The sequence below is a fragment of the Anomaloglossus baeobatrachus genome, chromosome 2 (assembly GCF_048569485.1).
Source record: "Anomaloglossus baeobatrachus isolate aAnoBae1 chromosome 2, aAnoBae1.hap1, whole genome shotgun sequence".
Lineage (NCBI taxonomy): Eukaryota > Metazoa > Chordata > Amphibia > Anura > Aromobatidae > Anomaloglossus > Anomaloglossus baeobatrachus.
The window spans coordinates 157,061,211-157,074,288 of NC_134354.1; the positions used below are offsets into that span (position 1 = coordinate 157,061,211).

Consider the following 13,078-nt stretch of genomic DNA (forward strand, 5'->3'; position numbering starts at 1 on the left):
ACCATATAATGTTTGTTCTATTAGTCAGACCGATTATGGAAACAGATGTTATAGTTATGGAATTTACAACTCATTTGGTTTGGTGTAATGAAGCTAAAAAAGTACATTATAGGTCATTATTGAACATGTTTTTGAAAAAGACAAAGTACATATGTATCACTTTATGTAGGTTAATGTTTCCTTCCTGGTTGCTTAGCACAGTGGACAGGGCTCTCACACAACTCATTCATTCTCCATTTTATAGGAATAGTTTATTAGCAAGTCAGTTCAATGATCTGATCATGATCCGTTCATGAAGGTATCATCCCCAGCACTTAATTATATGTATTCATTGCAAATGGCTCTGTATGCATTACATGGGCTCAAGCAATACATAGTGCTCCATATAACAGATAGTGCTACATTCACAAATCCATAGTGCTCCATAATACAGATTGTGCTATATTCACAAATCCATAGTGCTCTGTAGCACAGATTGTGCTACCTTCACAATCTTATGGTGTCTCTGTAGGGCGATGTATATATATGGTATTCTCCCCTAGAAGAAATGCTTCATTTGAACAATCCCATAATGCTATATTTGATGAATACTGTTACCTATCTTACGGTACATTCAGATGAATGAATAAATCAGACTGAGATCGGACTCTCCACAGTATATTTCTATGCAGCTTTCATGCTCCACTCAGAAGAGCCGTGGGCCGAGCATTGCGGATTGATCTCAGTCTGATTTATGCAGTCATCTGAATTCACCCTTAGACCTCTATGGGTGCCATATGGGTGGCACGCTGGCTTACTGGTTACCACTGGAGTGCTGGGTTCAAATCCCACCAAGGTCACAATCTGCAAGGAGTTTGTATGTTCTGCCTGTGTTTGCGTTAGTCTCCTCCCACACTACAAAGACATACTGATAGGGACCTTAGATTGTGAGCCCCGATGGGGACAGTGTTGCTGACGTATGTAAAGTTCTATGGAATAAATAGTGCTATATAAATGAATAAATATTAGTATTTTTATTATACTGATGAGTATAATGTATTTTATTTTGAATTTTTTTCAAGCATTTAGTATATTACTAGGGTAATATTGTTCAAATACCTGGAAAATGAACTTCCTATTATGCGATATGTCAAAATGTGACTATGGATTTTCAGCTTTTAAAGATTTTTTTTCATATAATTGTTTTCCTCATGTTAAGCTCAGAATACCAAACATAAGCGTTACCCTCCTCCAGTCCAATGATGCGTCTTTGCCAGTGCTCAGTTTTGTTTACAGACTGCAATGGCAATGTCATAAAGACAGTGCACTGCTGCTGCCAATCACTGGACTTAATGGCTCATGCTATACACATTAGCAGAAGTCCCTGTTCCAATTATTGACTCAAGTAGTTAACTGCACTATAGGCATTGTTTTTATGTCATCATCATAGTCTGTTAACAAAGACCAGGACACTGACAGAAAGGCATCACAAGAGCAAACAGCTGTATTTGTTTTTATACAAACAAATGTGTCCTGAATAAAGGCCCCATCACACACAACAAGATTGCTAACTAGATCGTTGCTGAGTCACAGTTTTTGTGACGTAGCAATAATCTCGCCAGCGATCTCGTTATGTGTGACACCTACCAAAGATCAGGCCCCTGCTGTAATATCGCTAGTCCATGCCGAATGGTCCATACCATTTTCTTCAAAGGCGATGTCCTGCTGGGTAGGACTCATCGCTGTGTTTGACGCCTACCAACGACCTCCTGTGCTGCTGTGGAAGGGTCCCAATGACCGCCGAGATCGTTATACAGGTCACTCATCGTTACTACGTCGTTAGTAAGGTCTGACTGTGTGACATCTCACCAGCGACCTCCCAGCGACTTATTAGTAGAGTTGAGCGGATCGGCTATAATCCGGGTCCGACGGATCCGGATCGGGTTGACGCTGAAGTCGGGATCCGATCCGGAATCCGCGGCTATGTAAATGAATGGGGAGTTGGATCCGGGACGAGAGAGAGAGAGAGAGAGAAAAAAAAATCCGGATCGTGCACCACGGATCCCGGGTAGTGGTCGGACTCGGATCAGAACCTCGAACCGTGTGGATCCGGATTTTTCAGATCCGGGTCCGCTCAACACTACGTATTAGCGATCCATATCAGGTCGTATCGTTGTCAGGATTGCTAGTAAGTCATTGTGTGTGACTGGGCCTTAAGTCCTATAAGTATATAGCCTTCATATAAAAGACAATAACTGTGGATGGATTAGATAATAATCAAAGGTCTGTTTTGTAAATGGCAACATTAATTTTTAAAAATAAATATTTTTATGGTATTCATTAGATAAAGCTGGTCTTGTAAAATTGGATCATAAGAAGATATGAGTAAGGTAACAACAGGGATTCGATAGGGAGTGAAATATGATCAAAATTATATACAATATTTTTTCATTAAATACTGTAAAATGTAATCCAAGCAGCTGTACTCTTTGATTATTAGTGATACTGGCAAGTGCCATCTGTTGTTTAGTTAGCCGCTAAGGGTTTGTTCTTTTTATATCCGGATGTATTGATTTCAAAAGAGAAGTAGGTTACTTTATAATAATAAGGTCCACTTTTGATAGAAATTTGTTATAAGTAAAAGTTGGGCTACTTTTTTTTTAAATATATAAGTGCAAAAAAAACAATTTATTTATTTAAGCTATCACAAATTATAAAAAAAATTTCTCCATGCCTCCCTTCATGCATATATCACAAAATTATTATGCTGAAACAGAGATATGTATATATATATATATATATATATATATATATATAAACATATACATATATATATATATATATATATATATATATATATATATATATATTTGATAATATTGACCATAACAGTTGTTTAAAGTCACTATTCAATGGGTCTGTGCAGTTGTCATGTGGTTGCTGATTCGTATGCAGTTTACATGCTTAGGCCTCTTTCACACGTTAGTATTTTGCATCAGTGTGCCATCAGTATTTGGATGCCAAAACCAGGAGAGTCTCCAAAACACAGAACAGGTGTCAGTCGTTCAATTATAGTTCTTCTCTCTAAGTTCCACTCCTGGTTTTGGCATCCAAACACTGATAAAACACTGATGCAAAATACTGATGTGTGAAAGAGGCCTTACAGTTACAAGCCTATGAGCTACACTTCATAAATGTCTTAATGTTCATTGAAATACAACAGACCCTGCTTCACTGAGAAAAGCAAGAGATGTTAGTCAGCACATGACTGTAACTATGAAAATTATATACAAGTGCTCACGTAATGACAGCTGGTCCCTGCAAGAAGAACTGAATCCTGACAGTGAGTATACTACAAGTATGCTACCGTGCTTGTGATGAAAGCGTGTAGACACTCTATTTGGCTGCAAAATTTGGAATTCTTACAACTTTCGCAATGCACACTGTCAGGATGTTCCCATACTAGCAGCAAGAGTGGGCAGTTATGTGAACACAAGTATACTGTTTGCATACTTCAGGCCACACTCCAAACAGATGCTGTTGGCATCACTGAATACAAGCAAAATGAGTGAGGCAGCTCACGTTTAATTACCACGTGACAGTATGTATGCAAATCACATACTTGTTGTTAAATGACCTCATGCACATAATGTAAGAGATTCCTGAAAGCAGGTAGTGTGCATGCTTGTAGATTCACCATTTAATACTCCTAACATAGATATGAAAGTAGTAACCCTTAACTTTTCACGTGGCATAATACTTTATTAACAAGACCATGTATCACATAATCTTACAAGTCATGGATTGCCACATGTGTAAAAAATCAGACCAATAACAGCACAAGAATATCTCACTAGAACTTCCAATAATACAAAAATATAACACTAGAACTACCAGTAGTACAGAAATACATCACTAGAACCACCCTATGTTCAGAAGTACACCATCACAACCCCCATTAGTAAAGAACTTTATTACCAAAACCAAAATCAGTGCTGAAATACATCAAAGTACCACCTTCAAGACCAAATTGTTTTCCCCGAAACCAGTATCAGTAAAGAAATACGTCAACAATATAATAATGACGTGCATGCACGTCTTTTTATTGTGTTGGAATGGAACTTAGCATTGTAAAGCATGATAGCATGCCCCAGGGTCGTGATAACAAAATAAGTGGGCTGAGTAGCCAAGGAACTAACGCCTCTGCAACTAGTCACAGCCCTCATTAGCATCTCTTAAATGATTTTTAAAAATACTTTTTCTAAAGATCTCTTTATGTATGCTAGTAAATGCTAGGACAGTTAGGCATGGATTATAGATATACACTCACAACTACTCGTGGTTCTGGTTGCACTGAGAACCTTTAACTGCATTTTACAAAAATCAAAAAAGTAATAAGACGCTTCAACAACATGAATTTTCTAGCATTTGAAAATCCTTAAGTAGATGATCTAATTCCATATATCTAGTTCCCACAATTTGGAAATAATTAGTTCTCAAAAGGTATCTAATTACTAAATGATGTCACTGTACATTTGTAATGTTTAGATAATGTCAATTATTTCAAATATATTTTGCTGATAGATATTCGGTAGAAATAAGCAAATCTGTTTAGAATTATTAGGTTTCCAAAAGACTGGATAGCTTTTATTTAGATCCATTTTAAATCTCAGTTGCCTTAAATTAGCAAAGTACGGCCACATTGCATTGTTTGCTGCAGTTATTGAAAACTGCAGTCAAAACAATGCAATTATATTATAATTTGGAAAAATTGTGGCAAAAAAGTTGGTAAATGTGGTATCAAATTGTGTGAAAATACCCTAACAATGAAACCAAATGCTTATTCTGTAATATTACTTACTAAGCAATCCATTGATTTGGCAGGATAACAATTTTTTTGCCTGCTTAACTACCTGTCCTACTACAATATTATGGCCTCTTGCTTCTTCTTGTTTAACTTTAGTTGAAACTTCACTCATCAATGAAATTCTGGTCTAATCTATTTGAGACTTTGTGTAATCTACCATTTTACTCATACTGTTTAAGACAACAAAACTTTATGTTAGGATAACATTTTATTGTGTTCTTTCAGCTCCACTGACCGATAAACCACCAAAGTTACTCCATCCTTCAGAAAACAAGCTGACAATCCAAGAAGCTCAGATAGGTAAGTCCTTAACTTCTTTTTAAACATCTTACAATGAATGTTGTATTTATGCCCCAACTAAATGAAAATCAGTTAAACAGCCAAACTCACTGGTCTGATCTATATATGAGTCAATCTGATATACACAGGGGACTCCTGACTCTCCTCAAACAGATGACATTATCGGGAGGTAAACTGCTGCCTCTGGTAGAGGCATTCTTCTCTCCCACATTAAAATAACTCATGATTGCTTGGGCAAGTGCTCATTTCTAAATGGGGGAGAGTAGGAAAAAGATAACTTTATGCTGAAAAATGTCATGAATATGGCCATGGTTGGACTTTTATTAAATTTATAAATTCTTTCCTATCTAATAAGGCATAAATACAGCATAAGCACAAACATTTCGGTTAATGTAGACCTTCATCAATGTGTTCTCGTTTATTATTTCTGTCTCGGCCCTAACTGGTGCGACTCCTGTGCCGGGATGTTTTGTTGTATCCTCTTGTGTGCGGTAATCATGTTAATCTTTGCCCTGTGATGGGCCATTCCCTGCACTTGTTCATTCGTCGGTGGTGGAAAGGGCTGACTCACACACACCACTTTTGGGCAATTGCTCTGCTTTATCTGGAAGTGTTTATGTCCGGAGCGGCACCAGTCATATTCTCTGGTTATGTTGCGGTAAGCGCCCGGCTCTTGGTTACAGCATTTGATCTTGGTGCTCAATCCCGGACTGACCTCTAACTTGTCTCTGCCTGCTCCCCCTGACTTTTCTATTCCCGTCTCTCTCCTGACTTTGGCTTTCCTCCTGACTACTCATTGCCTGTCCCTTGTGTTTGTATGCACTCTCCTGGTTACCTGAACCCCAGCTTGTTTCACAACCTCACTCCTGTCTGCTCCCTGAGTCTCTTCGCGTCCTCTCAGTTTTGACCATGACCTGCTTGACTTCCCTCAGTCTCTAGTATCCCTAGTGCCACTTAGTGTATTGACTGTATACTGCATCTCTAGTGATTAGTTCCTCACTCCTCTGTGAGATGGACGTTACAATTTTATTCTTAATCCTTTTTAATGCTGTGTATTACAGTAGAAGTGATTGATTGACATTTTATGAAATCGTAGCCACACGCTGCATAAAAAATCATCCCAGACAAATTTTTATGGAAAATTAAGGATTTCACTTTTTGCTTCATGACAAATATACAGCATTAATGCAATGAAATTGGCAACACAACTACATGGTTTGATGACCATTTTGGCACTGAGAATTGTTCCATTAAATACATTACAAAATGTCTTATTTTATCTTAAAATTTGCTTAATATCTTACCCAAAAGTATTAGCAGGCTTCAGCTCTTAAGAAACTATTAGGACCATGGACTTTCAATTATTTTTTTACTTTTAATTATAACTACTTCATCTCAAATGTCTTTTGTGCATTTGAAAATAAATTTTAGTTAAATGTTAATTTGAAAAAAATATATTACTACTATTTAGGAGTTAGCAAAGGTACTTTTAATGTTTATGGCAGTTATTACCAGTATAAAGATAGTGAGTTTTAATGAATGATGATGATGAAAATTACAATTACCATCATTATCAAATTCTAATTAAAATTGTATCGACATTATAAAAATGTAACTTATTAACCATGTTTAGTGCTATTAACGTTTTATCTTTTACATATGAATATTACAAGAATATGCTAAGGAACTTTGCTAGCGCAATTAAATTGTTCTATATTCCATTGTTTCACTTTTTGCTGTAAAGGGCTATAAAGCTTCCAATACATTTAAAAAATGAAAGAGAAGACAAAAGAAAAAGTGGTTTAAATGATTTTACATAAAAAGTCACAAAAGATAAATGGAGAAAAGTTGAATACAAAGGACCAGAACCAATAGAACACTTGCAAATCTTTTGTTTAAATTAGCTCTGCTTTCAAAAAACATCTTTGACAAATGGACATGCATTTTCCTGGTTGCACTTTCCACAGCACAGAACTGTGTTTTAATGGTGTAATTAGCAATAGATAGCTCATAGTTTCTTCATCTCTGAGTTTTAGAGTACAGTAATAAAAACTTTTTTTGAATGTGCAGTATTTCTAAAGTAGAAAGAATGAAGGATGGCAAATGGAAAATGAAAGCCGCTTGGCTAAGTCTGTAATTTATCTAAAATGCTCCTCGTAACTATTTTAGCTTAAATGCCAGTATACTCTTCGGAATTTAAGCGTAGGCTGCATATGTTGCAAATGGTGCGTTGGAAAATATTTTATAAAGTTATAATATATACAATGAGTAAAATAAGAATTAAACACATCTCTAATTTTCTAAGTAACTAAATTTCTAAAGTTGCTATTGACATGACTTTCTCATCAGATGTCGGAAAAAATAACCCATCCAATCCACATGGGCAAAGAATTAATACCGTAAATGTTTATATAAAAAGTTATGCGTGATAAAGAGAAATGTCATAGGGAAAAGTATTGAACACATGAAGTGAGTTGCAAAAATCCATGGAAAGTTAGAATACAAAATATATCTGTAAAGGCCCTGTCTCACACAGAGATAAATCTGTGGCAGATCTGTGGTTGCAGTGAAATTGTGGACAATCAGTGCCAGGTTTGTGGCTGTGTACAAATGGAACAATATGTCCATGATTTCACTGCAATCACAGATCTGCCAAAGATTTATCTCTGTGTGTGACATGGCCTTAATTAGAAAGCAATCTTGCCACTTAATGAAAAATACTACCAACGTGTTCAGTTGATGACCTATATAAAGGTTTCTTATTTTTAAGACGTCACACAAGGAAAATATAATGATAGCTAAAACCAGTGAGTTGTCAAAAGACCTTTGCAACCTTATTATTGTAAAAATATACTGATGGCATTGGTTACAGAAGAGTTTGTAAAATACTGAATGTTCGAGTGAGCACTATTGGGGTCATAATTCAAAACTGGATAAAACATAATTTAACCATAAAATGGCCATGACAAGGTGCTCCCCACAAGACCTTGGAGAGAGAAGTGAAAAGAATTATTAGAAGAATTGTCCAAGAGCCAAAGAAAAATGTAGAGAGCTACAGAAATATATGGAATCAGCAATTGTTTCAATGAAAACAATTAGTAATGCACTCAATCTCCATGGCTTGTACACACGCTCACCATGCAAGACTCCATTGCTGAAAAAAAGAAAATGTGCAAGCTAGTTTAAAGTTTGTTCAACAAACACTTTCAGAAGTCTATGAAATACTGGAAGAATAGTCTGGCTAAATGAGACCAAAAATAAATCTTTAAATACCATAATACACACCATGTGTAGAGGCCAAAAGGCACTGCATATCATGTTGGAGAATAATGTTGTGGGGCTCTTTTTCAGCATACAGTACTGGAAAATATAAATTAAAGACAACGAAACACCAGGATTTTGTGATATGAACTAAAGGCGGTGCCATATAGACAGTAAGGTGCGGAATCCAGGCATACCTGTTGTAGGAAGATTTGATGCTTGATTGAGGAATATCTTTAATCAAAGTTGTAGAAATGCACTGCAGTTTGATTGAAAGGTGCAACGGTAGTGGGCCTTTATGGGTCTTCACTGTAAAGTCCTCCGGCAGCATCCTCTTGGCTTGCCCCCTTTTTTTATTTGAATACCAGGCCTCAATGCCATTGCTTTTGTTGGCACCGCATGCGCATTGCCACAGTAATTATGGCTTCATTAAAATGGCACCAGAGTCCATGCATGTGTGTACCGTGATCTCTGGTGCCATTATCTTGAATACACTGCAGTGAAGATTATGAGTGGCAAGGACAAGTGTGCAAATGTAAAACAAAAAAATCTTTGCATGCACTGATATCTCAGAAACGTCTTCTGAAACTGAGCAGCATGGCAGTATTCCAACATGAAAATTACCCCAAACACACCTTCAAGATGACCACTCCATTGTTAAAGAAACTGTGGGTAAAGGTGCTTGAGTGGCCAAGCATGTCTCTAGACCTAAACCTTATTGAGCATCTCTGGAGCATTCTGGAATGGGCAAAGAGCACAAGATCTCTAACAATCCTCAGCACTATGATATCGTCATGGAGGAGTGGAAGAGGATTCCAGAGAATCCTGTGAATCTTTAGTGAACTATGTGCCCAAGAGAGTTAAGGCAATGCTTTAAAATAATGGTGAGCACACCAAATATTTACACTTTGGGCACAATTTTGCCGTCTTCACTTAGGGGTGTACTCACCTTTGTTTCCAGAGGTTTTCACAATGATGGCAATGATTTTTACGATAACACAAGCTGTACACTTACTACTTTACTTTGCCTTAACATGTCTAGTTTTCAGTGTTGTGTCATGAAAAGATTTGATAAAATATTTACAAAGATCTGAGGGGTGTACTCACTTTTGTGATACTGTATATCAATATATATATACTGCACACATACATATGTATAATATATAGACACTGCACATAAACCTAGACAGCATATGCAGAAACTGCACACTTTCACGTACAGTTCTTTTATACACTGTACACTCATACATGTACTTTATACATACAGTATATACAAACATTTTACATATATATTATAGAGATGCAGGTATACTGCTCATTTACAGGTACTGGAAACAAATTAAACCCTCTTCTCTGGCACGTAGCTTTTTTCGGTAGGTGACTTCTGTTGCTGGAAGTATCTCTTCTCTCACCTCTGCTTGTGGTGGGGGACGTGAACAATCAATATATCCTGCAAGCTGCAAGAGTCTTCAGATGATCGCAACATTAGTTCTGTGTAGTGTGTGCAAAGGAGACATAGGCGTCCCCCTGCAAGGATGTCAAGCAGGGCTGTAGCATGAGAAAAGGAGTTAGAAGTAGGAAACGCAGGGGAAGCATTCCAACTCATTGCCTGATTATTTATGGAGTTGGCATCTACAGGTCATCAGCAGTCAAAGAGCTGACTTTGGCATCCCAGCAATTGCCGATCAAGACTGCTGGGTTTTTGCTGACACATTGCACAATAGTTACTACAGAGGTCCATCTATTGTGCTCTTCATCTTAAGCAACATTGCTGTCCATGCTGAGAACATCCAGTATTAGTAATTGGAGAGTGACGGAAGCCTAGGATAGTAGCTAGGCAATTCCCCTCGAGGCTTCTTCAGCTGAAATCAGCTCATTTGAAGGAAAGGTTTTTGCCAAGTAGGGGAGTTTTTCTCCCACCTTGTTAATTTTTTTTGTAAAATTATTAATGTTTTTACATCTTTTTTTAAAATTAAATAGTAACAATTTTATTTATAAGTTCTCTTTAATAATTAGACTGTTTTTAACATTTAGTTTGCCATTTATCCTGTTTCGCAATGTAGTCCTGTATAAAACAGTAACATAGATAAAATGTAAACAATAAATGTAAGCACACTTTACTCACTCTGCATGAAGATTCACAAAATTACATGAGTAGCAAAAGCAAAGGAGCAGAGATGAGTCACTGCAATAGTGGGTGGTATAGAGCATTTGGGAAAGAAGGAAGAAGGGTATTACCTGTTACACCAGGAGAAGAGTAGAGTAAATGATCCAATAATGGACATTGAGACCTACAGGCCATTATTAATAATTACCAATTAAATTATTTCTGTTTTATTTGTTCAAACTTAAAATACAATAAAAAAGATTGAAAATTAATAATTACCAAAATATAAAATAAAAAAATCATAGAAAAAAGAGTAAAGCATTTAATAGAAATCAGTCAGCAGATTTTTCGTATGTAATCTGAAAACAGCACTGCATGGGTTAAAACATAGAATTCAGGGTTGCCTGTCTTTTCAAGGTCTGATCTGTTGTTTATTTGCTATGATTGCTTATCCAGCAGGACCCTTATCATTGCCAATGTCATGCAAGGCAGTCCAGCATGCCCCACTCCTCTGATATACAGCTCACTGTCAATGTACAATCTCTATTGGGGGTCTGGTGTGGGCGAGACAGCTTGGCTTAATATTAAAATTCGGATTGTGTCAGAACGGCTGTACCCAGTAATGTAAGTGATACATCAATGGATTCATCACCTCTTTGCACAAATCATGCTGCTCTCAGATGAGGTAGCAAAAACCTTAGGACAGATTCCCTTTAAATAGCAATATATCTTTCTTTGCTTCGCTTTTCTAAAATAAAATTTTGTGGATTTTTTGCTTGTGTTCTTTTTGTGGGATCCACATTTATTTTTTTGGGACACTATATTTATAGGCATAATAACATAAACAAATCTTTGTAAAATTGAATGCTTTGTTGAAACTATTATTTGGCCTACTGTATGGTCAGTGTGTAAATCTGCAATGTAACTCATAGAGTGTTTGTTAGCTTCAAAGTATATGGTGAATTAGGTTAGTTTTTGGGTGTGTAACCAATAATACTATTTTTGTCTTATACCTGAAAACATATAATGGGACATGTGATTTCAAGGGGTAGTCCCATCTCCAAGATCCTATCCCAATATGGAATAGGTGAATGAAGGATGAGAGGAGGAATTGGGTTGTAATCGCGAGCTATTACCACTCCAGAACTTATGATTGATTAATGTTTATTTATTTTCAAGCACAGGTTTGACCTGTGCATGAAAATAAAAAGACACTAATCAATCATACATTCTGGAGTGGTGAATAGCACGGCACTACAACCCGATTCCTCCCCTCATCCTTCATTCAATGCACCCGGGGCTGCAGCTTTTTCACCGTTTGCTATATATGAGTATAGGGGCTGTGACTGGCACAACTCTTTGTGAGTTTTTTACCTTTTATTACCTTATGGTTTTGTTGGGTAAGACCCTATTGCACTTTTCCTCCACAGTTTATACCAATAATATTATTATTATAAAAAAAACCTCCATTAAGAATTGTAGTATAATTCTCCTGATTAGCTATGTTGCTTACCTCATGTGCATGGGCATTGCAGCAGATTAAGTATCCATACTTACAACCATTCATAAAGGGACAGTTAGTTGCTAGTGGTCATAACCATGGATACCTAAGCTTTTGTAGTGCCCTGCACATGAGGTAAGAGACATGGCTGAACAAGAGTGAAACACTACATTTCTAATTAGAGGCATTTGCTAATATTATTATTATTATTATTATTACTACACTTGCTACATATTGGGATAGGATCTTAGAGATGGAAATACCCCTTTAGGCCCTGTGCGTATTTACCGTTTTTTCCCGCAGATTTCCTGCGGTTTTGCTGCATGTTTCGCTGCAGAAAATGTTCATAACATCTCTGCAGTGAATCACCAGCAAAACCTATGGGAAAAAAAAATGCAATGCGCACTATGCGGAATTTGACAGCTGCATGTTTTGCTGCAGGATTCCCGCAGCAAAAACAATTGCATGTCACTTCTTTTCCGCAGGTCTCTGCGGGATTTCACTCCATTGACTGCAATGTAATCATGAAATCCCGCAGGGAAGTGATGTCATTACAAGAAGAGGAAGCGGAGCAGAGAGTAAACACACACACATCACTCACACATCACAGACATAGAATACACACACATCACACTCACACACAGACATATAGAATACACATACAAATCAAATGGAAATATAGAAAAAAAAAACACGTGGGCTCCGCCGTATTTTTACCATCCAGCCGAGGTAAGCACACAGCAGCGGCCCGGTATTCTCAGGCTGGGAAGGGCGGGGGGCAGGGTTAATGTCTCCCCTTCTCCGAGAATATCAGCCGCAGCTGCCCCGGGACTGTCGCATGCAATATGCGACAGTCCCAGAGTGTCCTCGGCTCTTCCAGATGCCGTGATGCAGTGGCTATCCAGGTAATAATGAGTTAATGGCAGCGCATCGCCGCCATTAACTCCAGGCTTGATCATGGCAGCGTCTATGTGACAGCTGACATGATCAACCCGTAAGTAAAGTGAATAAACACACACACCGAAAATTCCTTTATTTTAAATAAAACACAAAAAAAGCCTCC

The 13,078-nt window shown here is 37.3% G+C and overlaps 1 protein-coding gene across 1 annotated transcript in view; it reads left to right on the plus strand.

Moving 5' to 3' along the window:
- Positions 1-13,078, plus strand: part of IL1RAPL1 (interleukin 1 receptor accessory protein like 1) — a 2,286,687-nt gene that overhangs the window by 1,730,932 nt on the left and 542,677 nt on the right. The window contains exon 6 of the mRNA XM_075335457.1: positions 5,072-5,146. Within this exon, the coding sequence (XP_075191572.1) occupies positions 5,072-5,146 (75 nt within the window). The remainder of the gene's footprint in view (positions 1-5,071; positions 5,147-13,078) is intronic.